Source organism: Urocampus carinirostris, chromosome 14 (genome assembly GCF_059441175.1).
Source record: "Urocampus carinirostris isolate Australia breed hairy pipefish chromosome 14, RoL_Ucar_1.0, whole genome shotgun sequence".
NCBI classification, from domain to species: domain Eukaryota; kingdom Metazoa; phylum Chordata; class Actinopteri; order Syngnathiformes; family Syngnathidae; genus Urocampus; species Urocampus carinirostris.
Window position 1 is genome coordinate 5,309,542 of NC_142362.1, and position 27,724 is coordinate 5,337,265.

A 27,724-nucleotide genomic window follows, 5' to 3' on the forward strand; every position below is an offset into this window, starting at 1 on the left:
TTCCTTACGGACGCTTAGGCCGACGGACATAACCGCACTTCCGCTTTCATGATACCGGAGAGAAGTTCTGACAGCTGAGGGTCCACTCAGTTCTTTCCCGTCCCCAACATCCCTTAAGAACCATAATTTATCCCAATTTACGGTCACTGGGGCCTCGAATAATATCCGGGTGGAGTTTCGGCTTGCGGAGGTCTCAGACTATGTTGTAGCACCGGCTGCTAGCTCAAACTGCAGGTAAACATCAGGATAACTCACTAGCTTAGCCCGGCGAGCTAATTTGGTAAACAACTTCAAATTACATCGAGTGTTCGTGCTTGCTGATTATATATAGAGAACCGTTTCGAAGAGACAAGTAAATGAAACGGGGAAATTAAAATTCGCCTCCCAACGTTTATTATGGGACGTTGAATTTCAGGCTAAGTCCGCTCTGGTCCGTTTAAGACGTGATTTTGACCTAAAATAGACGTCCAAAAATCGTGTTGCGTGTAACTCATTCAACGTGTAATGCTTTTAGTTCAAAAGTCGTTGTGTTTACTTGGTGTCATTTGTCATGTCAATGCAATGATTTTTTTTTTTTTTTTAAACTTTTCGACCAAATGATAACGTCTTTTGGACGGAACCTTTGCCTTTTTGCAATCAATTTTAAATCCGCTTTTACTGGTTGGGTGTTTTATACAATAGTAATTTCATTGACAATCACTTCAGTGTGTCCTCTGCCCGATAATGGGTGGGATGGGCTCCAGAACCCCCACGACCCTACTGAGGATAAGCAGCGCAGAAGGCGAATGAATAATAATCTCATCTCATACGCTGCACCGCTCATCCTCAGTAGGGTTGCGGGGGTGCTGGAGCCCATCCTAGCAATCATCGGGCAGTGGGCAGGGGACACCCTGAACTGGTTGCACAAGGGGACAGACAACTCACTCGCTCATTCACACCTAGGGACAATTTGGACCGGCCAATTCACATGAAACGCATGTTTTTGGAATGTGGGAGGAAACCGGAGTGCCCGGAGGAAACCCACACAAGCACGGGGAGAACATACAAACTACGCACAGGAAGTGTGGAGCTGTATTTGAACCTACGCAGGAGGTTCCCATGACATGAACTGTGCCGCACATGCTGCCCATGAATAATAATAATGGATAATTTAATTGGACTAATATTTTTATGCACTTGCAGCATAGTCTACATGCATTACTTTGTAAGTATTGCTTTTTTAAACATTCATTTATTTTGTAGCTATTTTATCACACGTTTATTCCCCAGTGCCATATATAATCACGTTGCTGAATCCGGTCTGGTCTGAATTAGGGTAGATTTTGACCCCTAAAGTCGATAAACGTGTTTTGTAAAACCCATCCAACGTGTAATGGTTTGTTCAAAAAATATTCGTTGTGTTTAGTTTGTTTAACCCTGGAGAATCCATGGGTTATATTTTCCAAAGAAGAAAATGGTTCTTGGGTTCTCCAGGGCTAAACGTAATCCCCAAAAGTCATACCTTGAGTCATTGTTGAAGACGTTTTTTCACTCTCACTTTTTAACCAAATAACGTCCTTTGTGAAGGAAATTTGATCTATTTTTAACGTCTCTTCAACCAGATTTTGCTGGGTGGGTGTTTTATCAAAGAGTAATTATATTGCATTATTTTCTGCTGCACGTACAACCTAGGCCAGTCTACAAGCACTACTTCGTGAACATTACTCATCTAAATATTCTATTTGATTTATTACATGTTTTTTCTGTAGTGCCATTTTTAATCCCGGTCGCGCATTCAATCAGAAGGCACAGGGTGGGTAGCGTCCGAAACAGAAGCCAGGAGAGAGGGAGAGAGAGGCTCGGCTGCATCTGAGCCTAAAAAACATGGTTTTAAATCGGCCCGTCAAATAAATAAAAATTCCAAAACTGATACCCGCCAAATTCCGAAATATCATTGCCGGTAATCGGGATGGCTGATAATCGGTCAACCTCAACTGCTCTGTATAAACAACACTTAATTTACTCAAAGTGGGGAAAGAACAAAGATGCTGGAATATATATATATATATATTTTATTGTTTTTAATCTAATAAACGTGTTTACACAAAGTATCTTTGTCCTGATTTTACATCAACTGTCTTGCTCTGTGAAAACTGGTGCTGTGTTGTTTGTAACGATTATTATCGCTTAAAAAGCGAATTTCAATCTTTTATTAGGGGAGCAATTGACTAGGGTTGACAGGTTTGCTTTTCTATTTTACCATCCTCACTATACCTGTAATAGTAATACACGCTGGGAAATATTTAGCAATGTATTAAGATGGTAGAACCCCCTGACTCAAAGGCTTGAAACCAATGATGTCATACACACTGACAGGCATTCGAGTGAAGGGGGCTGTGCAAAAAGCTGCGGGGCAGCCGCCATGCTTACGCTGTCCAGCAAGCTAAAGAGGAACGACGGCGGGCAAACAAGTCGGGCCGGAGTCTCGGACGCCAATCATAGGGTCTCTATTAGGGACCGTCTCCTTACCAAAGGTTTGCATTTTTTGCTGGTGAATCATATTTCCGTTTGACTAACCGTGACTTTTGTCCCTGCAGAAGTTGCCGATCTTGAAGCCAATCTTCCTAGTAAGTCACAATATCACTTTTTGTCAAACATTACGTTCATACTAGAGGTCGACCGATTTTTGGGCGGGCTGATTATCGGCACCGATATTTTGAAATGTGATTAATATCGGTACCAGCATTTTTATTTATCCGACTTGTCAATTAGGCTCAGCTTTTACATTATTATCTAAAATGAAGTAATACATTCATTAAAAATCTAAATAAGAATAATATATGTTTTGAAATAAGTTATTAGAATTAGTGTTAAAAGTATTCTTATTTTTAGGTATTTGTACTTTTTGAATTTTGTCTTTGTTAGTTTCTATCTATTATCTGCACCGCTTATCCTCAGTAGGGTCGCGGGGGTGCCGGAGCCCATCCCATTTATCTTCGGGCAGCAAGCAGGGGACACCCTCAACTGGTTGCCAGCCAGTCGCTGGGCACACAGAAATACAACTAACTTTCTTATTCCGACCTAGGGACATGCATGTTTTTGTAATGTGGGAGGAAACCGGTGTGCCCGGCGGAAACCCACGCAGGCATGGGGAGAACATGCAAACTCCACACCGGGAGGTTGCGGTAGCTGGACTTGAACCCTGAACGTTTGCACCATGGGGCTTTGCCGCCTCTTTCTTAATTCAATATATTTAAATAATTTTAAAATATATATATATAATAACATAATGATAACAAAATAAAAATTAAAAAGTTCCCACTGACAGTATATCTTAAATGGTAAATGGACCAAACATAGGGCTTAAGACGTCTGAACATATTTAAATTCTTAATTGAGGTCAATTTAATGAGTCGAAATTTATGCAAAGCAGGTTTCACCCGTTATGTATTCTCAATCTATTTTTTTAACAGATTTGTTTCGCCTTTTGGATTCAGTATTTTAACATTGTTAAGGTCAATACAGTGAATCACCAACTGTGTTTTTAGAGCTGTAACGGTAGGGGGCACTGTTGAGCTGTTATGCATTTGCCTCCCTTTCAAGATGCCTTCAAAATAAAAAGTATGTACAGGTATGCTTGTAATCGTCAAGCTTCCACAAATGATTTATTTACCCGTCTCATGCAGGTACATGCAAAGCCAATTTCCCAGACGAGGACAAGCTGCATTATTTTCAGCTGGCAGTGGTTCCTGGTAAGAGAACAACATTCCAAATTTATCAATTTTAATGGAATGTGGTCGTCACTAAAGTCTCCGTGGATTTTTACATTTGTTTTCTCTGCAAATTCCGTTAGGGTCACTCGTGTTATTCGGTGCCATTTGAGTCCGGTTGACATAAAATGGTATATTGTAGGTAAAAATGGGCTTATACTTATTTTTAAAATATTTTTTATGCTTAACTGCTCTTTACCATAAGACACAAAGATATGTATTTAGGATAAATTAATTTCAAATAATTTACTCTGATTGTGGTACAGGTACTCAAAAATGCTATGTCCCTAGTCAAGTTTGATTGACTTCTGTAATATAAGTCAGAAAAATATAATAAATCCCTGTTTTTCTAAAATAATTTCAGTTTTGCCTTTTAAATAATAATCCTCACCTAATGTCCATTTCAGTTATTAGTGCATTTTTTTATGTTGAAAATCTCTAAAATATGTTGTGTCCCAGTGTGAACTGTACGCACCCCCCCTTACTCGGATAAGAGTTCTATAGAAAACATCTGCTGGCTATCATTTTAGTCACATGACTCTCTGATGTAATATTTCTGGAGGGAAAACATTCAAGGAGAAAAATTAAATACCACTGTTTGATGGACCTTTTTTCAATGTTATAGCAGTGTTTGAAACTCATGACAAAAAGTTATCGGACATCAGGGCAGACAACTCTGAAAAGTTGCCTTCCCAGCCATAAAGTTGTCGGCCCCATTTTTTCACAACTTGAAGCTCAATAAGACGACTCATCACAAAAAAAAAAAAACGTTGCAAAGTATTAAGGATTGATCATCAGAATATATAACAGAACAACTCTTTAAAATTAGGTTTATTATAAATCTATTTATAACATTCATTGCAAGGAAATGGCATGGCTGTTTTCCATCAGTATGTACCTGTATTGACTTATCTTTATTCATGCAATGTTTGCGTTGCGTCGTCTGCTACAAGCAACGTGAACTCTTCTTTCCACTGTACATTTACGTTTTGTAGCGTCATCAATTTTGTTAGCTTCTTTTGAATCTTTCTTCTGGGGCTGAGGTTTTGGCTTGATTCCTTACCACTTCAATTTTTCTTGTGTTCTATGTGCGTCTACTTTAGAAAATGATATGCAAATGACCTCATAACGCTCGGGAAAGTCCGGAAGCAGGAATTTATCCGAAGCAGGCTTCCGATTGGCTGCCGAGTATGCAAATTTGCAAACGAAACGAAATTTCCAGATCGAACGAACATTTCGAAATCGGAATGAAGCAAATGTTTGTAACAAGCTATCCTGTCTTTAAAAAAAAAAAAAAAATCTTGAAAAAGTTGTCAGCCACCCGGGCGGAGACATTTTGTAAGTTGTACGCCCGACGTTAAAGATGCACGCCCCGGGCAGACGTTATTTCAGACACTGGTTATAGTTTGGTCTACTGATGAGGAAAAGCTTATTATGCTTATTCATAGTGGGAACCAAAACTTCTTCTGTAGTTTTGATAGTTTGGTGTATAAACATGTTAAAATCCTTCACAGTAATCATTGTAAACTAGCTTCACATTAGTAGTAATGGGTTAGCCATAACAGGAAGCATGAAATGTCCCCCATATTACTGCCCCCTTGTAGTGCTATGCACTGTAACACGGGACACATTTGGTCAATGTCATGTGTGAAGTAATTGGTTAAAAGAAAAAAAGTTACAGCATTAAGTTTCAGATGAAATGTTGAAAACATTCAATATTTAAAATTGTTTTGAGTCAAGGTTACCTTGTTGAAATAGCCCCGAATTGTAAGAATGACCCATTTTAGTCAAGTAGCTCAAAAAGATGTCCACAACCGAGTGGCTACGTGTACACACAAGTGCAAGAGGTATTTGTGTGTGGTATACAGTATCTATGAGTCATCGGTCTTCCTGTCGCCCCAATCGTTGCTGTACCTCCAGCCAAGTGGCACGAAGACCTTTGTAAGCAAAATCTATTCTGGAACGCAAAGATCAGCTCTTATAGCAAAGGGCTGCTGTCATTTTTTTTTTAAAGCCCATATGGAGTTGTAAATCCCGGAGGTCGGCTCGCATTGTGTTAAATGCCAGTGTTTGCTCCATATTGTTGTTGAATTTTAGATTAAAGCCTATTTCATTCACTTAAACACTATTGATTTTAAACATGTGTACCATCTATTAAATGTGATTTTAGGTTTAAAGATTTTTAATTATACTACGCAACTTGAAGAAGCTGGCCATTTTGCAATACTAGCTTGTTATAGTGGTGCTTTTAGCACTTAACGGTAGATTACCTCACACAGCGGAGGCCAAAATGTCATGGTCGTAGAGTCTTGTCATTCAGACAAGTAGCGCTTTTCCCCCCTACCTGTTTCTTCTCTAGCCACTTGGATGCAGGTTATGGCTCGCCGGTAGCCACGATTGTTTTTGTTAGCTGCTCTTACTTAGTCCTTCAGTGTCACTTACCAGAGCACAATTCCATGACTTAGGCATCTTCCACTTTTAATGATTACCATTTCCTTCTCTAGCCACCTGGCTGCAGTTTTTTTTCTTAGCTGCTCCATGTTCATTCTTCAGTATCACTCGCCTTACCCAGCTGGTCAATCCCATGGTTCAGACATCGTCCATTTTTTTCCCCCACTGTTTTCTTTTCTAGCCACTTGGCTGCAGGTTACTGCTCACCGCTAATGTTACTGTCAGCTGCTCCTGCTTTGTCCGCCAGTGTTACTCGCCTTCACAGCTGGTCCTGCAAGCGAACGTTGCTGAGTGCCGTGATTCAGAGTCCCGACACTTGCTAAATTCAAATTTTTCTCTGCCTTTTTTAGCAGCTTAGCTGCGTACACTTGCCCTGTCTATTTGTACAAAATTTTGTCCTGAAGAAAGACTCGAGACAGCGTGTAGTTGACCAAGTGGAGTACGGGTTTTTGAAATCAGGAGTGCCAATCCCGTCAACAACACCAAATATGGACACTAGGCATGCCCAAACAGTTACATACACAACATACTTTACATATGTGTCCTGCAAATTTCATGAGAGAGTTAACTTTTCTCCACAATTTGACCTACTCCAACTATTGGTTCTCTTCAGCTACCCCGGGTGTCCAGCTGATTTGATTGTTTTGTTGTCGCTGGCAGAGATTAACACATGCTTTCATTTCCTGCGGCGAGCTCAAATTCACACTAGAAAATTTCAAAGTAGGTTTCGGAAAATTACCGAGCGGTATCCTTCGAGATTACGTAGTATGTCTGCTCCAATGCACAAGATTCAGCTCCATTTCAAGCTGCAATAACCTCTACTAGTGAATTATCACACTGTTACACACTGTAACTTTAAAATGAGGCGTGCACAATGATTCTACATGGAGAGTTGGTAGGGCGGCCAGAAAGATGCTTTCAAAACTGAATAAAGGAGTCCTGGATAAAGAGATATGGTGACAATCTCTATTAATTGCGCATTGCCAGTCAGTTTGAGTTAACTGTGTTGCAGAATACACTTTGAAAATATTCCTTCAAGACCACCAGGGCGCAGTAGTACACCTTTATGACTAAGTTGTTAAAATTTAATTTGGCCCGATGGAGACAAAAGCGCATATGGAATTAGTCAATGGATTTGCCGTCCGTTAATTGGCTTTTTTTCTTGATTTTTTTTCTTGTAATCTATGTTTGTTTGTTTGTGTTGAAGGACAAGTGCTTGCTAATTGCTGTAGTGCACTTCAGACACCAATGATTAATTTATGAGGACTAAACGCAGCCTTAATGCCAGTCCAGCATTTTTTTTTTTCTAGAGTCATGCTGTCAAAACAAAATTTATTGGCATGGCCCCTTTCATAGATTGAAATGCAAGTCGAAGTGCTGTATAAAAACATCTAATGTGCTATTAGAAAAATACCACCCTACTTTCTTCTCGCACAACATACCGGAACGTTACATCAACACACACATGAAATGGGGATTACAGTAATCCATGGTTTGTCACGGGGGTTCCGTTCCAAACAGATAGTCAAAATCAGTGATGTAAAAACATTATTTATATTACAATTATTATACAATTAAATACTCATATACACTACAAACTAAATCGAAAACCCTTTTTACAGGCTCAGGAATTTGTATAACAGATAAAAGTATGGTATAAATGTTTTTTTTGTTTTTTTTTTAAAATTCACTTGTTTCACAAATAACTCTTGAACCGTCAAATAATAATAAGCGGGGTGACTAGCCAATAAGAATGCAGAACACAATGCAAATCCTCGAAGTAATGAAACCATAGAAACTATTGCTGTAGTGTGGGCATACAGTAAATACATAAAGGAATGAACAAATGAATAAAAAAAAACAGGATATTTCCCGCCAAACACTGAGATGTAAGTGAATTATTTTGTTTTTCAAGAAAAATCGTAAAGGGAGGAAAAAAATGAGAAAGTCAAATTTTATCGAGGGCTTACATCTTTTTTTAAATGTACAACTAGATTCAACTTCCTAAGACCCGAGTTTCTTGTTTGTCCACACATGTGGATGCCAAGTTTTAGGAGGTTAATTCAAAGTTAAGGAAAGTAAATTGAAGGTTTTCATGAGAAATAAGTTAACATTTTTCAACTAAATATCTGATAAAAAACAGTTTGAGTTCAGTTGTAGGATTTTTTTTCTTACTGAACATAATAAAATAATATTGTCTACTAATTGAAGTGACACGTTCTTGTTTTTTATGACTATTCTAATAGATGCTCCAAACTCACAACAGTCATTTTCTTTTTCATAACTTATCTGAACTGCAGAAAATGAGGAATACACTAATCCCTCGGGATTTCGCGAAAAATTGAATTGCACTTGTGCAGCCACGATCCATTATCCCTTATCACACATTGCTGCGAGCAGGGACTCCGGTCGGGAGGCGTGTCGTTCTAGCTCACCTAAACTGAAATGCACGGTTGTGGCTGCAAACGAATATCCCCGATCAACTATTGCTGAAAGCAAGGTTCGGTGGAGCGTTTTTGATTTGTTTTGTTTTCAATTCTGGCCGCTCAAGCGTATCATTGTGTTCTACCCAATAGGAACTGCACTGTTTTGGTCGCAACCCATTATCGCCAGTCAAATATTGCTGGGAGCTTGGGCCGAGATGGTACATTTGTGTCACGCGGTTCTTTTTCCGTTCTGAGTCACACCCTTGCGGCCGCGATCCATTATCCTAAGTAGAGTATTGCTGCGAGAGTGGGCCAACAGAGAGCATGTTTAAGACAAGGGGAGGCTACTTTGCGGATTTTCGAAGACTAGTTCTGGTCCCCATTAACTGATGAATGAGGGATTACAGTTAATCAGTAGCTAAACTGTCTTTTGCTTACATCACATCATTTTTTTCATTGCTTCAAACAACAAAATGGAGTTATGTGGAGTTTATGGAGTTCTTCAATCTCAAACTCAATTGTGAGTTCTCAATAAAGCTTCATTACTGCCGTCGAGTGAATCAAAAGAAGATCTTTCCGACATGAAGTCTATTAAGTTAAAGGACAATCAGTATGGGCAAGACACAAAAGCGCAGGGGGAAAAATGTCATTGTTGCGCCCTACGCACATAAAAGATTCAAATCCCCCCCGAAGCGAAGTCTCATCATTCGTGCCGGCTGACTCGGAAATGCCAATGAAAGCTCGGAAGTCTGTTTGAATTTTGACGCTTGCATTTTCAAAGAAAGCATTGTACTTTTAATTGTGTTATTTATGTAACAAAAAGAATTTCTGCATTTGCTGTTCAAAAATCTTCAGGGGTTTTAGAAATTCTTATTCATAATCATTGTCCCTTTTTCCAGATGAAGGCTACTACCAAAGCGGCAGGTTTCAGTTTGAAATAAATGTGCCTGAAGCCTATAACATGGTGGTGAGTGTTCCAGATACTTTCTCTATACGGTCAACTCATCTTGCCTGTGAGCTGCTGACTCGTCTTTGTTCGGGTGAAATCACGTTTCCCCGGGTTTGTAAAGATTGTCGATAGCGAGCAAGCAACATAAATACCTTGATGAATAATGCGTGTTGTTAGGGATGCACGATAGTTATCTGACTGATAACGGCCAATTGTGATGTTACAGATAATGGCCTGATAGGAAAAACAAGCAGATAATTTGTCACTATAGGCCTTGGAATAGTATTCCATCATCCAACACTACTCCTCAGAAAGATTTGAAGCATTTATAGATAGATAGATACTTTATTCATCCCTGTAGGGAAATTCACACTTCCAGCAGTATCCTTGTGTTGAAAAATAAAATAAGCGATATAGTATACAAAAATAACCAATATAACTTGTTGATATAGAGTATTTAAATAGTGATATGGGAAATACACACTGTAATTAAAATAGAATAATAAGCAAATGTGGGGGTGGGGTTTAATGTGGGCTTTTACTCCCGTGGGTGGAGTTAAAGAGCCTCATGGCATGAGGAAGAAATGATCTCCTCAGTCTGTCCTCATTAGAATACATTCAGATGTTCTAAAGATATGAGCACACCTTGGTCTTGTCTCCTATCTACCTCTTCATAATGTGAGTGAGGAACTGGAGAGCCTGGCAATCGTCAGTTGACACTACTTGCTCAAATACAGAACATGACTCAAATTTCTCATTTTTTCTGCTTTCTTACAAGTTTAGCAACTTCAAACACCCTCACCCGATACTGCGAGTATCAGATATCTAAGACCACGCCTACAGAGGCATGATATGATCAGCGTCACTGGTCAATATAAAAAGAATTGGCTGATCGATAGCTTGTCCTCTTTTCTACTGCCTCGCATGACGGCCGCGTTAAGCAGCATTTAGTTCAGCATGTGAGCCACACGTCGAGACCATTAGGGGCACGGGACCAAATCTCTCCACAATAACTAGAGGACAATTTTAGATTTAACACCATGTATGCTGCTTCTTGGGAATGAGCGTTTTTTTTCTGTACGAAGGAATCTCCCCAAATCGACTAGCATTATAACGGAAAACTTTCTTTCTGTGCTAGTAACATTCAGCGCTCGAAAATTCCCATAATCTCTGGCACCTTCCCCTCCTTTTTCTCCCCACTATAATTAATTCTCAGCGTTAATTAATTGTGTGTACTATTTCCATGAACCTGGTTCATTGAATCCATTTTTTGGGGATTAGTAATTCTTATTAGAACTCAAAGAACTTAAAGTCACAATTTAATGTTTATCAGTGTAGGAAATTCTAGCATCCTTCAGGGAAAATAATTATGATGGAGCACCAGCAACACCTAGAGGCAAATTTGTTTACTAATACGATTTTCAATATTGAAGCTAGAAAAATCCCTACATGAGGTATAGTACTCCTATGCAATCTCATTTGCAGGTATCCAATATTAAAAACAGGATAAACCAATCATTGATTAGGTCAAGCTTCAGTCTCTTCGACATTACTTTTGGGAGACGTGTTCACTGAAACGGTACAAAGTTATTGTAATTGTTAACAAAAATTAAGACACACATAAATCATTGGATTTTTCGTGTGTTTTTATTTATTTATTAGTAATTAAAAGAAAAAGTTATCAGTCCCCAGAAGCATGACTAAACTGTTATCCCTCTCGGTTTTCTTTCCATCCGGGTAATAATAAAAATAAATTGTCACCGGAACATAAAAAGTCAAACCAAAACAAAACAGTTTGTCAATTATGTATGAAGGCTATTTTGTGCTCGTCTTTCGAGCGTTCTAGCACATCTATTTATAGTTCACCGTGCATTATTCATTTTTTGCTCCTCGATTTTTTTGTGAGCTCGCATCACTGGTTACGGCGAGAACGGCAGCTCACGCTAAGTTTGAAATTCTCTGTCTCTAGCCTCCAAAAGTGAGATGTCTGACCAGAATATGGCATCCGAATATCACGGAGAATGGAGAAATCTGCCTAAGGTATGACAGTGGCATCATTTGACCTAGATGGATTCGATATTTGTTTTGGAGGGAGATGACGACAAAAGGATCCAATTATATTTTAACCCTTTTTTGTGAGCTTTGTTTAGGATTGTTCAGTAGATCCCGGGATACGGCGTCCCCGCCTTATGACGATTTCACTTTATGATGTGGAATACAATGGTTTTTTTTCTGGCATTTTCCCCTCCATATGATATTAACAACAAAATATCGTATGTGCTCATAACCTTTGCGTTATTTGTGCATACAATTGTCAGTAAAACCTTTAAGATGCCCGTTTGCTATCGGTCGATGTCTTATTGTACAAAATCCTGTTCTGCTATTGGTTGAACTACCTCTCACAGTGCTTTTCTTTTTCTTCATTCATGTGCTCTGTAAAGACTTTGAGAGTAGGAAATACATTACAGTATTTATTTCCGATGGGTCAAAGGCTTGCAGTGATAAGAGAAAAAAAACACGGTTACCATGGGAATGAAGCTTGCGACTATCAAGTTTATGAAGAAGGCTTACGAATCGCCTTATCCGATCCTCGATCGGGACTATTATTAAAACGAGGAGGCCATTCAAGCAAGGGAATCTTGTCCAGAGATGACAACCCTCACAAGCGAAAATCAGTTTCATTTCTATGCCACCATCGCCGTCTCCTTTCCCTCTGCATCCACCCGCTACTCCAATGTACCAGCTCAAGTCACATTGCACTCCATGTAGATGAAATGTCATTTTTCTCTTGCATGAAAACATTAGATATACAGGACTGTCTCAGAAAATTAGAATATTGTGATAAAGTTCTTTATTTTCTGTAATGCAATTAAAAAAACAAAAATGTCATACATTCTGGATTCATTACACATCAACTGAACTATTTCAAGCCTTTATTATTTGAATATTGCTGATTTTGGCTTACAGCTGAAAAAAACTCAAAAATCCTATCTCAAAATATTAGAATACTTCCTCAGACCAAGTAAAAAAATAATTTTATAACAGCAAAACTAAATCAAACATTTGAAAATGTCCATTGATGCACTCAGTACTTGGTTGGGAATCCTTTTGCACGGATTACTGCATCAATCCGGCGTGGCATGGAGGCAATCAGCCTGTGGCATTGCTGAGGTGTTATTGATGCTTCGATAGCGGCCTTCAGCTCATTTGCATTTGTAGGTCTGGTGTCTTTCATCTTCTTCTTAACTATACCCCACAAATTCTCGATGGGGTTCAGGTCAGGGGAATTAGCAGGCCAATCAAGGACAGTGATGCCATGGTCAGTGCACCAGTTACTGGTGGTTTTGGCACTGTGGGCAGGTGCCAGATCATGCTGGAAAATGAAATCCTCATCTCCATAGAGCTTTTCAGCAGATGGAAGCATGTAGTGCTCTAAAATCTCTTGGTACACAGTTGCATTTACTCTGGACTTGATGAAACACAGTGGACCAACACCAGCAGCTGACATGGCTCCCCAAACCATTGCTGACTGTGGGAACGTCACACTGGATTTCAAGCAACTTGGATTTTGCTCCTCTCCAGCCTTTCTCCAGACTCTGGCGCCTCGACTTCCAAATGAAATGCAAAACTTGCTTTCGTCTGAAAAGAGGACTTTGGACCACTCTGCAACTGTCCAGTGCTTCTTCTCCATAGCCCAAGTCAGACGCTTCTTCCGTTGTCTTGAGTTCAGAAGTGGCTTGACCATCGGAATACGGCTATTGTAGCCCATTTCCCGGACACGTCTGTGAGCTGTGGCTTTTGATACCTGGACTCTAGCTTCAGCCCACTGTCTTTGAAGCTCCCCCAAATTCTGGAAGCGGCTCTTCTTCACAATTTTGTTAAGGCTGCGGTCATCTCTCTTGGTTGTGCAGCGTTTCCGGCCACATTTTTCCCTTCCAACAGACTTTTTGTGGATATGATTTGAAACTGCACTCTGTGAACAGCCTGCTCTTTGAGAAATTTCTTTTTGTGTCTTACCCTCCTGATGGAGGGTATCAATGATGGTCCTCTGGACAGCAGTCAGATCAGCAGTCTTCCCCATACTTGTGATTTAGTTTACTGAACCAAGCTGAGTGTTTTTAAGGCTCAGGAAACCCTCGCAAGGTGTTTCGAGTTAATTAGATGATTCAGGTGATTAGTTGAATAGCCTACTTGTATACTTTTTCATGATATTCTAATATTTTGAGATAGGATTTTTGAGTTTTCTTAAGCTGTAAGCCAAATTCAGCAATATTAAAATAAAAGGCTTGAAATAGTTCAGTTGATGTGTAATGAATCCAGAATGTATGACATTTTTGTTTTTTTTAATTGCATTACAGAAAATAAAGAACTTTATCACAATATTCTAATTTTCTGAGACAGTCCTGTATATATAATTATGTGCATGCATATTACAAATTTGTTATTTTACCGTTTTTTTTAATCACGATTACTGGGGGTTTGAAAAGCACAACTTAATTACCATAGTGTCTATATCCCACTCTATAGCAATTTCACTTTGCGATCGCCACCATAAAGTGGACTTATGTCGTATCCCAGGAGTCTACTGTATAAGTATTTATAAATACGTAACTAGTGCCTTGTGTTTGATGAATGAATAATGGGACTGGTCTTGTTCCTTTGTCTTTAGCCTATTGCGTGAACATTCGATCGATGGTACCGGATGGGCCCCCACCAGAACGTTAAAGGTAAACTCTTTCCTGAATATGTAACTCTCGATGACAAGACCTGATATTATTTATTCATATGTTTTGAATTTTGCCCTCACAGGACGTGGTCTGGGGTTTGAACTCTCTATTCACTGTAAGTATTGCTGGATGTTTCTTTTAATTTTCAATACAATTTTGAAGCATATGTGAGGATTTGTTCTGCTTGACTCTAAAAGCGGAGGCATCCTTGGAAGTTGTCACCTTGTTATTTTAGCATGCTAAGATAGTCGCTAATTTATTTTAAATCTCATTAATCATATTACACAATGTAATTGAGAAACCCTTTAAAGTAGCTGATATGTTTGGCTGACATTTTACTACTACGGAAGCTCAAAAGGACAGTTTTGCAAAAGTAACTTGTCCTGGTGGTACTTTTACTACTCAATGGCAGGTTACAACACACAGCTGAGCCACAGCTTGCATGTGATGGTCGTCGAACACCTGTTGTAATTTCTAACCACTGTTTTCCTTCTCTAGCCACTTGGCTGCAGTCTGTCTCGCTGCTATCGTTATTGATAGCTTTTCCTGCTTTCTGGTCTCATTCATTTTCCACTGCTGGTCATGCAAGCGACTATCACTAAGTCTTGTGGTGTAGGCAGCTTTGACTCTCCCCCTGGTCCCCGCTGTTTCCTTCTCTAGCCACTCATTTTAGCCGTTTGGCTTCAGGCTATGGTTTAATGCTAGCCGCTATTGTGAATGGTCTGCATTTGTATATAGCACTTTTCAATTCAATGAAGACCTCCCAAGTGCTTTACAATGTGCTTCACACTAAAGAAGGGATGAAAGAAAGAGATAAAAAAGCAAGAAAAGAAGAATAAATAAATGGAAAAGAGGAAAACCAACATAAGGAAAAAACAGAATAGAAAAAAATTAAAAGAAAAAGAAAGAAAGATGGGGATTCAGAGGTCGCCTTGGCAGGAAGATGGCTAAAACAAATACACATTTTTCAACCTATGAGTATTTTAAAATGTTTGCTTATTTTTTTTCAATCACTATCGTTTTCTTAAAGAGACAGTGTGCAATTTGACTCCTATGTAAAAATACATGAGCTATCATACCAATGTTCATTTTTAAGGAAAAAAAAAACATAAGTAGAGAAATGTCTATTTCTTTTACACCGTGGAATCCACATTTTGGTCGCCGACATGTCTGACATCTTTCGGCTGCGTTGTGTACTCTTGGCACTGTCATTATTAGCGGCTCCGTGTAGATAAAACTTGCTTCGTCCTTCAGTCTCACTTTCCCTGTCCTGTGGTCATGCATTTTAGTAGCGTCTCCGGCTAGCTGCTAAAGTCGACTGCTCACAACAGCTTTGACCCATTCCAGCTATTTGCCATTTTCAGCCACTCGGGGTGTATCCAACTGATTCGGACTATGCTTGTGGTCTAACAGCAGTTTTCTCCTATTGCTTGCTGAAATTACTTGAGAAAATATGGAAATAGGAGAACAAAGTTTGCATTGTGGTACTTTCCGGACTTCAGTTTTGTGTGTTTCTTTTGTTCACTTTATTTTTTTCTATGGTTAAAAACGTGAACGCTAACTTCCTGCACATTTTGCCTTCAGTTCGAAAGTTTACAACATAACGTTGCTCCACTTTTTTTGTAATCTTTCTAATCCACACGCAAAACAATGCAATCTGATTAGAAGAATTTCAAAGGTTTTGGGATCAAAGAGTCTTCTCATCGGTCTCAAAAAAATCCTTCCAGTAAAGTCACTTTGATGTGAGTCGATTCTTAGAATAAGCATTACTGCTCCACGGGTTTATCCCATGATCCAAGTTTCGAATAGTTGATCGGTATGTAGGTCACTTATATTAATCGAGCTGTAATTGAGGTACAACACATTGTTTATCTCGGTTGACAGCTGCAACGGGGGCCGTTACACAGACTTGGGGGAAATTACCTGTCCCCTTATAGGGGGTGCCTTGAGACCATGCAAGACGCAAACAAGACAACAAAATGAGATTGGGTCTTTTGACAGCATGTCTCGGAAGACTGAGCAAGAGTTTTGCAGAAATTTCACACAATGTGTCACCGAAGGGGGACAAACGAGTCGCTCAGTCAGAACATCGATTCAGAATGTTTTTTCACTTGGTTCTTCTTGTCTTCTGCAGGACCTGTTGAACTTCGACGACCCGTTGAACATTGACGCTGCTGAACATCATTTGAGAGACAAGGTGGGTTACACTAAATATGAAGTTGGGCTAGAAGCTGAATGCTACTTTTTTGTGACTGATTAGCGCAAAGGGTTATTGCAGGGGTGGCCAACCTGGTCCTCAAGAGCTGCATGTGCTGCATGTTTTTGGAGTTTCTCTGTTCAAATACAGGTGAGTCCAATCACCTGGGTCGATATCAAGCTCCCACACAGCTTGCAAACAATCTTAAAATTTGCAATCAAAGTTTGCGTCACCTGAGTTGGAGAAGAGAAACCTCCAAAACATGCGTGTGATTTGCCTAAGTACAACAAACTATCTTACTAATTAGTGGGAAATGCTGCTAGTTTATAGGAATTTCGGAAAAATTAAATCATGTCATTACTATGTTGTCGATACTGATACCAGATCCTCAGTCACTGGGGAATAAACAGTCGTCCTGAAATTTTTGAGTAAAGCATCGTTCAATTCGCATTGCATCGCTTGTGGCTTTCGTATTTAAAAAAAAACACAACTTTGTGGCGATGATGTCACACCAGTGTCTGAAATAATTTTTCCTCGGGCGTGCATCTTTTACGTCGGGTGTACAACTCACAAAACGTCGCCGCCCGGGTGTCCGACAACTTTTTCAAGGGAAAAAAACAAAAGTTTTTTTTTCAAATAAAACATTTGCTTTATTCAGATTCAGATATACTTTGTCATTCTAGTACACATGTATACAGAACGAAATGTCGATACATCTGACCCGCACAGTTTCCTTGAATGTACAGATAGAAATAAAATGTTGTATTGAGTTGGAGTATTGAAGTACTAATACTATACTAAATAATTATGGCTATGTATAGTATTATACAGTAGTGCAAAGAGTGCAAGAGTAGCAGCTAACCAGATGTGCAAAATGGGCAGTCAGGTAAACAAGTCACTGTACAGTAACAATAACACTGTAGTACGATAGTGCAGAGGAGAACAGATGTGCAATTTCGCAATCTTCATTCGGTTTGGAAATTTGAGTTTCGGTTCGTTTGGCAATTTGCATACTCTGCAGCCACTCAGAGACCTGCATCAAATGACTTCGTGCTTCCGGACTTTCCCAAGCGTTATAAGGTCGCACATTTGCATAACATTTTCCAAAGTAGACCCACAGAGAACACAGGAAAAATGGAGAAGTGGTTAGGAATCAAGCCAAAACTTCAGCCCCATAAGAAATATTCAAAAGAAGCTAACCAAATGTATGACGCTACAAAATGTAAACGTACGTTAAAAGCATCGTGGAAAGAGGAGTTCATGTGGCTTGTAGCAGATGACGCAACGCAAACATTGCATTAATGGAGATGAGTCAATACAGGTACATACTGATGGCAGATGGAAAACATACAATGAATGTTATAAATAGATTTATAATAAACTTAATTTTAAAGTGTTGTTCTGTTATATATTCTGATTATCAATCCTTAATACTGTTCAACAATGTTGTTTTTTTTTTTTTTTTTTTTACGATGAGTCGTCTTATTGTGTTTCAAGTTGGGAAAAATGGGGAAGGCAACTTTATGGCTGGGGAACTCTTCAGAGTTGTCTGCCCAGGTGTCCGCTAACTTTTTGTCATGAGTTTCAGACACTGGTTACACTCTTTACTATTGTGACATTAAAAGCTAGTTGTCTGGAAAAGGACCTTGTGGGTTGTAATTACAAGATGTTGGGTCAAGCTATGGTCTGTCATTCACTAAAACTTCTGCCTGGGTAATTTACATATATAGATTCTTGTAAGAATTCATCATGTATAGAAAGACACAGATCATTTCAGTGGTTTCTCATATCAACTTTCCTGTAAAATCGCACTGACTCATCACTGGTAAGCTATTTTCAGAACTGATCAGCTGGCTGCCCAGGTGTTCTAGGGGGCCTACCACATAGATGACCCTTGTTTTTTGAGACGTAGGCTGGAAACAGGCGCAGATGGTGTTTTTATTTATTTTATTTTTTTTTAAGTCTCTTGTTCCTGCGCTATCGTCTCAGTCAGGGCCTGCCGGGTAGATCATTTGCAAGTCAAATCAGAACTAAAGAGGACCTCAGGAAATATTTACAATTCTTTGTTTGACTTCTTCCCCTTTTTGTTTGTACATAAAATGGTACAGTCGTCAGATGGAAATTTTGCTTCTGCTATATACAGTGAATATTCCCCTCCATCTGCTGTTTCGTATTCATGAATTCACAATTTTTTTTCTTTCCTGTGGAAGCTGTCCTCAGCTATTTTAGCGAGGGACAAATTCTTGTAGGTGTTTGATAGTTCTCTCCTCCAGCATTCCCGATAGCATGATAACGATTCTGATCTTCAGAATGGGTTGTGTTAGAGTATGGAAATGTGTAGAAGTATGAGAAACCTAGCTCTTCGGGACAAGGTTTGCGGAATTCTGCGTTACTTTGTAAAAACTTGAAAATTATGAAGAGGATCGTACGACTGACATTTACGTATAACAAAAGTGCATGATAATGGGTGTGTTTTAGGGATGCAACAATGAATCAATACGATTATTAAAAGCGTTGGCAACTAATTTCCTCATTGTTTCGTTGGTAATTTTCAAGGGAACAAAATGCTGCAGGAATACAAAGAAAATAATCTGATAGAGATTAATAAAATATATATAGTAAAAAGAAAAAATTATGAGATGTTTTACCTCAACACAAAAGCCAGATTCTTAAACATATCGATTGCACATTGGAAATGTTTCACGTCTAAGGATTCAACCCCCCAAAAAAAAAAAAATTGTGCATGTTTAAAAAAAAAAAAAATCGGATTAATCGAAAGAATAATCAAGCGATTTGTTGATTAGTTAAATAATGGTTAGTTGCAGCCCTAGTTTGTTAATTATTTAACAACAGGTGGGATATGTGCCACCAAGGCTGAACTTGCCCAAGACACACCACAGGATTTGGTGACCCGACCACCCTCGTGGTTAAGGGATCCAACCAACCAACTCGCAAACATTATACATTTGCTCCAATACTTAAGGTTACACATGCCTTAGCTAACATACTATTTCATTCTTACCTAGAGGCATTATCCTAACTGTTCAAATTAATAGCTGTTATAACTCAAAATAAACCTATATAAAGTAAGTTTACCAGGCCAATACCTGGATGTGGGAACACTTTAAAATTTGATTGAAACTGTTAGGGAGTTGAAGGCATTTTTATGGAGGGGTCCACTACATTTTTTGCACACGGAGAATATACTATATCCCCAAAATATTGATTATTCGTATGTGTGGAGTTGAGTGAGGGAAGAAATAGATGATTCTATTTTTTTACGGTTGTTTTTGTGACTCAGCAGACCCCCGCGTAAAAGCTTGTCTAGTTTTCCAACTGGGACCACATCTCGCTCAGAATGACATCCTCTTAATTATCTCATCAGTTATTTGAGGTTGGTTGACACAATTGATGAAAATTTGAGTCGGTGATGTAAACAATGTGACTGTTCAAGCTGATTAAACAGTCTAGCTTAGGGGGGAAAAAGCTATTTTCATTAGCTTGACATCTTGTGCATTGATTAAGGTCCACTTCCCCCTAATAGGAATGCGCACGATAATGGTTTCCTCCTACCGATACAGATAAAATCCTACCTCTGTAGGTTGATACTGATAACTGATAACGTTTTGATTGATTGATTGACATTTGTATTTTTTACTCCCGTTCCTCAAGGTTGCAAAGAATTCCAAATAAACATCCTTAGATTTGAGAAGGAAATGAAATGTTTTTGAGATGAAGTGTTTGAGGAGTATGTTAGGAGAGACAAGATTGGATAGATTGATAAATCAAATTGTGAGAGACAGAGTTGGAGTAGTAATGGAACTGGGCACGCGTGTGGATAAGGGGGTACTCGGTTTGTTTGGACACATGGAGAGGATGGATGAGGAGCAAATGTTGAAGAGGATCTACAGAGCAGAAGTCAATGGAAGGAGACCGAGTGGAAGGCTGCGATTGACGTGGATGGATGGTGTTGTGAGTGCACTGCAGGAAAGAGGTCTAAATCTAGTGGAAGCTAGAGCTCTTGTTGGTGATAGGAATGAGTGAAGAGGTGTTGTGAAAGCATAGTGGGATGTTTAGAAAGGGATGGGCAGGGCACCCGTATGATGCAGCAGGGGTAAACCAGCGAAAGCTGTCGGGCCCTGCTGTTAAACAGTGTGTTGTGTCACCCTGACCCTAGTGACATGGCCGCTTTCTCGTGTCCCGTTTCATCCGGAGGGACGAAAGCATGACCAACTCGAGTACCGAGGTGCCTAACTTGTTTAGATATTTGGGCTTTTGGGTTGGCCATGGTCCTAAAATGTTTGTGAGTGTTTTTTTTTTCCCTTTTTATTTTCTTTGTTATTGTTTGTATTTGTCTTGCTGTCGATCAACCCTCTATATAGATAGATAAAATGCAATCGAGAGAACGGAAAGGGCTGACAGGGAGAAAGCTGGAGCTCATCTCGGTTCCGTCCCCTCGACAGTCAAATATATTTTGTGAAAAGTTTTTAAACGGAATGCTATATTTAGAAGATAAAACAATCGCATACAAAATATATTATGTGAATCGAGTCACTTGGAAACATACAAGTGTTACAGTAATGAATGTCACACATGCCTTGGCGAAGAAAAACAAACTTATCAAGTGGTGCCATCTTGGCTGCACACATTAGTAATAAATTAGAATGTACAAATGCTTCATCATGCAAATGCAACATTTGGCCAATTTCGGCTGTAGATGTCTGTCATAGCGGCGCACGTGAAGCTAATTTATAGCAGTTATTATTTGCTAAAGTAACATCATATTATATTTTAACCCTTTTGTGAGCTTTCGATCAGCTCCTCTTTTTATATGGACCAGGGATGCTTGACCAGATCAAATTGTTCAACAATGAGCAGGTAGTTGCCTTGCATGGTGTGGGAGTGTGTGTGAATGGGTAAATGTGAAGCACATTGTAAAGCGCTTTGGGAGGTCTTCAGTGACTTAAAGCGCTATAGAAATGCAAACCATTTGCATTTTACATTTAAAACATGAACACTACACTGTGTATTTTTAGTACAGAAATGTGACTCATTGTGTCACTATTAAGACACGTGTTTGCAGACTTTGATGGTCAAGTTGTTGAAGTCAATTAAATCAATGATCATGCATAAAATAAACACACTAAAATCAAAACCAAAACTCAATGTACTTTGTTCAAGTTCAGGAGCATGTACAATGACAACATGCTGAGCCATGCGACTGATCTTCCAAGCTCTCCAGTGCCTCGTACATTAATGAAGAGATAGAGAGGAGACATGTCTAACAGTCTATTGAAAATTAAAACATTCTAATGAAGAACATAAATGGTATGAATCTTTCCTAAAAGTGGTGTCGACTGGGTATGGCTGAGCTCGCCAGTGCGTCGCTCACATTGTGAAGAGGTAAAGAAGAGACACGACCAAGATGTGCTACCTCTATATAAAATTTTAAATATATTCTAATGAGGAACATATATGCTTAGAATCTTTCTAACAAACCATGTAGGCTGTTTATGGCCAAGCTCTCCAGTGCCTTGCGCACATTATCAAGCGGTAGAGAGGAGACGGACAAAATTGTGGTACTTCTTCTAAAGAAATATTAAATCGTATTCCAATGAGGGACATACATACTATGAATCATCCCTAACAAGTTATTTCGACTGATAACGGTCGAGCTTCCCCGCGCCTTACGCCCTTTATTAAGAGATTGAGAGGAGATGCAATCAATACTTCCATAGAAAATAAAATACATTTTAATGAGAAACAGAAATGCTGAGAATCTTCTCATCATGTAGTGTTGAGGTAAATAGGAGACAATACAAAACTCAATGTACTCTCTGAGGTTCAAAATCCCATACAATCATAACATCCTGAGCCATGCAACTGGTCTCCCCAGGCTCTCCAGTGCCTCGTGCATCTAATGAAGAGGTAGGAGACATGACCAAATTTTGCTACTACTTCTATGGAATATGAAATTATATTCTAATGAGGAAGTTAAATGCTTAGCATCTGTCTAACAAGTAATGTCAACAGATTATGGCTGGGATCTCCAGTGCCTTGTGCACATTATGAAGAGGTAGAGAGGAGACACAACTAAGTTGTGTTACTACTTCCATAGAAAATGTTGAAGATATTCTCACAAGGAAGATAAATCCACAGAAACTTTCTAACAAGTAGTGTCGACTGAATATGAACAGTCTAACGGCCCGTGCAAACTATTACGAGGTAGAACGGAGACACGTCCAAGTTGTATTTCTACTTTTATAGTAGAATGTAATAAGGAGTACATATGTTTTGAATCTTTCTAACCAGTAGTGTCAACAGATTGTTGCTGAGATCTCCAGTGCCTTGAGCACATTATGAAGAGGTAGAGAGGAGACACAACCAAGTTGTGTTACTACTTCTATATAAAATGTTGAAGATATTCTCATGAGGAAGATAAATGCACAGAAACCTTTTAACAAGTAGTGTTGACTGAGTATTAACAGTCTAACGGCTCATGCAAATTATTACGAGGTAGAATGGAGACACGACCAAGTTGTACTTATTCTATAGTAGATTTTAATGTACATATGTTTTGAATCTTTCTAATCAGTACTGTCCACTTTACAATATAGACAATCCTTCTAATGCCTCGTGCAAATTACAGAAAGGTAGAAAGGAGACACGACCAAGTTGTGCTTCTACTTTTATAAAAAAAATGTAAATACACTAATAAAGAGAACATGTTTTCAATCTTTTTAACCAGTAGTGTCGACGGAATCTGGAGGAGCTTTCTAAAGCCTCAAGCATATTATGACGAGGTAGAGAGGAGAAATTACCAAATTGAGGGGTTACTTCTATAGAAAAATCAAAATATTTTCTAATAAACAGCATAAATGCTTCAACGGTTGTGCTTCTTCTAACAAGTAGTGTCAACTGATTATTGCCAAGCTCTCCAGTATCTTGTGCACATTATGAAGCAGTAGAGAGGAGAAACAACCAGGTAATGAGCGTAAATGCTTGGAATCTTTCTCAAGTAGTGTCAGCTCTTCAATTCTAGCCTCTAATCTGCAAGCTGGGGTGTCTCATCCTTGTCAATCAATAGCCTATCAAGTCACGTGCTGGCTCTTTCACCTTATCGACTTTCTTTGTGTGTCTTGAGCTTCTTCTTACAGAAGTAATTAAGACAAGCCAGATAGCATGCACCCACCACCTGCAAAATGTTCCAAAAACTGCTCAACAAAAACTTTCGTTTTCGTCTGAGACGGGAAAGAAAAGCCCACTGATAATTAGGGAAGAGAGTTAAATGCCTCACATGCCTGGAGGAATGCCCAAAAGTTTTTTAATTGACTGCAGAGTCTCTGCAAGCTAATGAATGGCCGAGAGGAGCACACTTTTCTTTTTTTCTTTTGTGAACATCCCCAAGCGTCGTGCTTTTCGGATTCTTGGAATAACGATCTGTGGGGGTCTTTTTCTTTCGGGATCGTTTTTAGTGTCTGCGTCATCGCACTTGGAAGAAACTCAATAGATTTGGGGGAATAATGTGAGCTAATGTGGCTTGGAAGTGAACTGAAGCGAGTGCAGCTAACAATAACAGCTAAAGGCATACCATAGCCTACTGCAGAGTGGCTAGAGAAGGAAACTGGATACAAAGTGGGAGATGAGATCTGAATTTGTCAAGATGTCCTCCGATTGATGTGCCTGTCCGTCATCAGTGGACAAAACCCACATTAAAAATGACTAATGTATCTATTGGTCATAGCCTGCTGCAAAGTGGCTACATTGAGTGGCTGGAGAAGGAAACGGTGGATGAAAAGTGGGAGATGAGATCTGATTTTGTCAAGATGTCCTCCGATTGATGTGCCTGTCCATCATCAGGGGCCAAGTCACATTGAAAATGATAGATTTATTTATTGGTCATAGCCTGCTGTTGAGTGGTTAACTCTAGTGGCTAAAGAAGGAAACGGTGGATGAGAGATGTGTTCATTTTTATAGATGTATCATGTACTTGTATACATTTATATAACTCGTGGTCCCTATTCCTTCATTCGAATTCCACCTGGATAACTTTTTTTAACCTTTAAAAAAATTCTTGAAAATACATGAGGTTATTAACACATTATCTGCCAATAACGGCTATTGACGGTAAAAATAATCAGATTTTTTTTTTTCTCGAGAAATAAGTTGAAATATCGTAAAAGAAAAACATATTTTAATGTCTTATTACTCTAGACATATCACAGACTCCCTATTGGTGTGCTAGTGTGTGTGTGTGTGATTGGGTGAGTGTGAAGCACATTGTAAAGTGCTTTGGGAGGTCTTTATTGACTTGAAAAGCGCTATAGAAATGCAGACCATTTACCATAGTATAAGAAAACCATGAGCACGCTCCCCACTTCCAGCATTATGCGTTCTGTAGACGGAACACTGATTGTTAAAGGAAGATAGGCGCAGTGGAAAAATCTCAAACTCCGCATGCCACCATTATGTGAAAATAAATGAGTCAACTCATTACCATTGATATTATTGAAAAGTTCATGAGATCGAATCTCCTGTGCGGGGTTTGCATGCCATCATTATTTTTCTTTTTACTTTCTATATTTCATTAATCACTTTCATATTATGGGTAGCACGGCGGGGCAGTGGTTAGAACTGTGCCACGGACGCGCTAAGGTCATGAGATCGAATCTTCCTGTGTGGAGTTTGCATGTTCTCCCCGTGCTTGCGTGGGTTTCCTCCAGGTACTTCCCACATTCCAAAAATGTGCATGTCAGGTTAATTGGCCAGTCCAAATTGTCCCTAGGTGTGAATGAGCGAGCGAGTTGTCTGTCCCTGTGTGCCCTGCGACTGGCTGGCAACCAGTTGAGGGTGTCCCCTGCTCACTGCCCGAAGATAGCTGGGGTGGGCTCCAGCACCCCCGCGACCCTACTGAGGATAAGCGGTGCAGATAATGTATGGATGGATTATTGGAAAGCTTGCTGATAAAGTCAATAAGACTGAGCGTTGTAATGTTGTGAAATTTAGCATTTGGTTCCAAGAGTGTCGCAACGTATTCGCTCGCCCACTGCATTGATAATCGGGTTTCAAGTTAATTGAGGATTGCTCCGCGAGTACCGCTTGCTGTTTCCACAATTAGGCAGTGTGGGCCCGAGGGACTTGTTTGATGGATGAAGCCAAGCGCTACGGACTAGCTCGGATTACGAAAGACTTGCACAAAGAATAAATCAGTCGCTAAAGTGTCCTCTAGGAGAGAGTGCATGGAACCAGTCGCGCTTTTGGATAATGTACTTTAAGGATTCGGTTATTGTCCTATTTTACTGTTTCAAATTTGGGGAAGGAACAAAATAAATCTATCCCTCAAAAACAAGCTGATGGGTGAGGGCCGACTATTTAACCTGGCATTCTCTGAACAGCCTTGAATAGATTCACCCTCCGTTACCGGTTTGCAGTGCCTCATGGCTCGCCTTTGTAGAATTTTTATTTGACTCTCTGGGGTGTTAAAAAACGCATCTGTGCTGTTTAAAACACCTTCCGTTTGCTTCACCTTTTCACAGCATTCGTTCCCTGTTAGCTTTTTGTAGTCAGCAATGTCTCTTGCTGTTATATTTTTTGAAAACAGCCACAATCTCTTAGCAAGTAAGCAACTTTCCTTTTTCTATTTCGTTGCCATGTCAGAAATGGGGTGGGTTGGAATTCTCACCGAAAAGTCAAAGCAAGCCAAGGGCAAGGTGGTCAAAGAGCTACTGCCATCATCTGGTGAAGTTGAGATTACTTTGGTGTCATAATAATCTGTGGTCTGTGTAACCCTTTGATACTCCTTGTGATTAAGGGTGTCACAAATAAACATGACTTGACTTGAGGTTTTCCTGGCCCTCATGTAGGTTTTAGATCAGGGGATGGCATAACAATAGTCTGTAGTTTGCAATAATTTTGGTCAGTGCAGCCTTTGAGACTCTTGTTGATTAAGGGCGTCACAAACAACATAGCTTGACTTGATGTTTTCAGTTTTTCCTTGCCCTCATGTAGGTTTTAGATCAGGGGATGGTGTCATAATAGTCTGGTTTGCAAAAGTCTTTGAACTGTGAAGCCCTTTGACACTCCTTGTGATTAAGGGCCAAACAAATAAAAAGGACTTGACTTGAGGTTTTCCTGGCCCTCATGTAGGTTTTAGATCAGGGGATGGCATAATAATAGTCTGTAATTTGCAATAATCTGTGGTCTGTGCAGCCCTTTGAGACTCTTTGTGATTAAGGGCGTCACAAACAACATAGCTTGACTTGATGTTTTGAGTTTTTCCTTGCCATCATGTAGGTTTTAGATCAGGGGATGGTGTCATAGTAGTCTGGTTTGCAAAAGTCTTTGAACTGTGCAGCTCTTTAAGACGCTTTGTGATTAAGGGCGTCACGAATAAACATGACTTGACTTTAGGTACAAATCTATTTCTTACTGGTGTGAACACTACTGGCGACCACATACTATTAATTTTATGACAGAGGCTGCAGGACAGTGAAAATTTGATAATGGGCCATAACTGGCCCCCCGGGCTGGACTTTAGACAGCCTGGTCTAAAAGGACTTGCAGGAGTCCTTCACAATGTCAGTAATGTCGTCTAGAATGGGCCAGGAGGAGCTCATGATTTCCTGGGCTGTGTTGACGACCCTCTGTAAAGTTCCCCTGTCATCTTTATGCCCTTCCAGGAGGATTTCCGCAACAAAGTCCAGGATTACATCCGGTCCTACGCCAGATGATTGTGGGCCCACCTCGCCATCGCTCTCAAGTCCACACTGAAATCCGCAATAAACCTCAACGCCAACGAGCACATTCGGACAAAAAAGCAGCACGCTTTCTTTGTGACGTTGCGGGGACACGTTTTTTTTTTCGGGGGTCAAGAGAAAGTTTTTACATCCTCAGTTCCAGTGCCTGCAGTGTTTGAGTTGGCGGAAAGGAAAAAAATGCATGAGAGCGGACTCCATGTCATAGTGCGACACGCTAGCCGCTCGCCCCCACCGGACAGCGTTTGAATGACCGGCGCCGTATCGTCCTCGTTCCTTAGCTTTCACACACCCGGAGTACTCACACCTTGGGGGTGCAAGATGGGGACTTTCGCAAATTGTCATTTCCTGTTTTTGTTTGAAATGTTTTCACACCCCATACGTCTCTCAGATACAGAAAATGTAGGAAATGAAGAGAAGCCGATACGAATCGCCGCTTGGTTGAAAATACATTAAAAGAAGATGACATGG

The 27,724-nt window shown here is 39.7% G+C and overlaps 1 protein-coding gene across 2 annotated transcripts; it reads left to right on the forward strand.

The window, feature by feature from the left end:
• On the forward strand, positions 1-27,724 carry ube2f (ubiquitin-conjugating enzyme E2F (putative)). 2 transcript variants are annotated; one of them, XM_088352736.1, is made up of 11 exons: positions 1-234; positions 2,356-2,513; positions 2,577-2,606; positions 3,666-3,731; positions 9,526-9,593; positions 11,545-11,615; positions 14,245-14,302; positions 14,385-14,417; positions 16,437-16,499; positions 16,563-16,649; positions 27,179-27,724. In XM_088352736.1, exons 2-11 carry the CDS (start codon positions 2,402-2,404, stop codon positions 27,227-27,229), a joined length of 639 nt encoding a protein of 212 aa, XP_088208862.1. In that variant the 5' UTR covers positions 1-234; positions 2,356-2,401; the 3' UTR covers positions 27,230-27,724. The 2 variants fall into 2 exon arrangements, with proteins under 2 accessions (XP_088208862.1, XP_088208863.1); XM_088352737.1 differs by lacking the exon at positions 16,563-16,649 and having other exon boundaries at positions 3-234.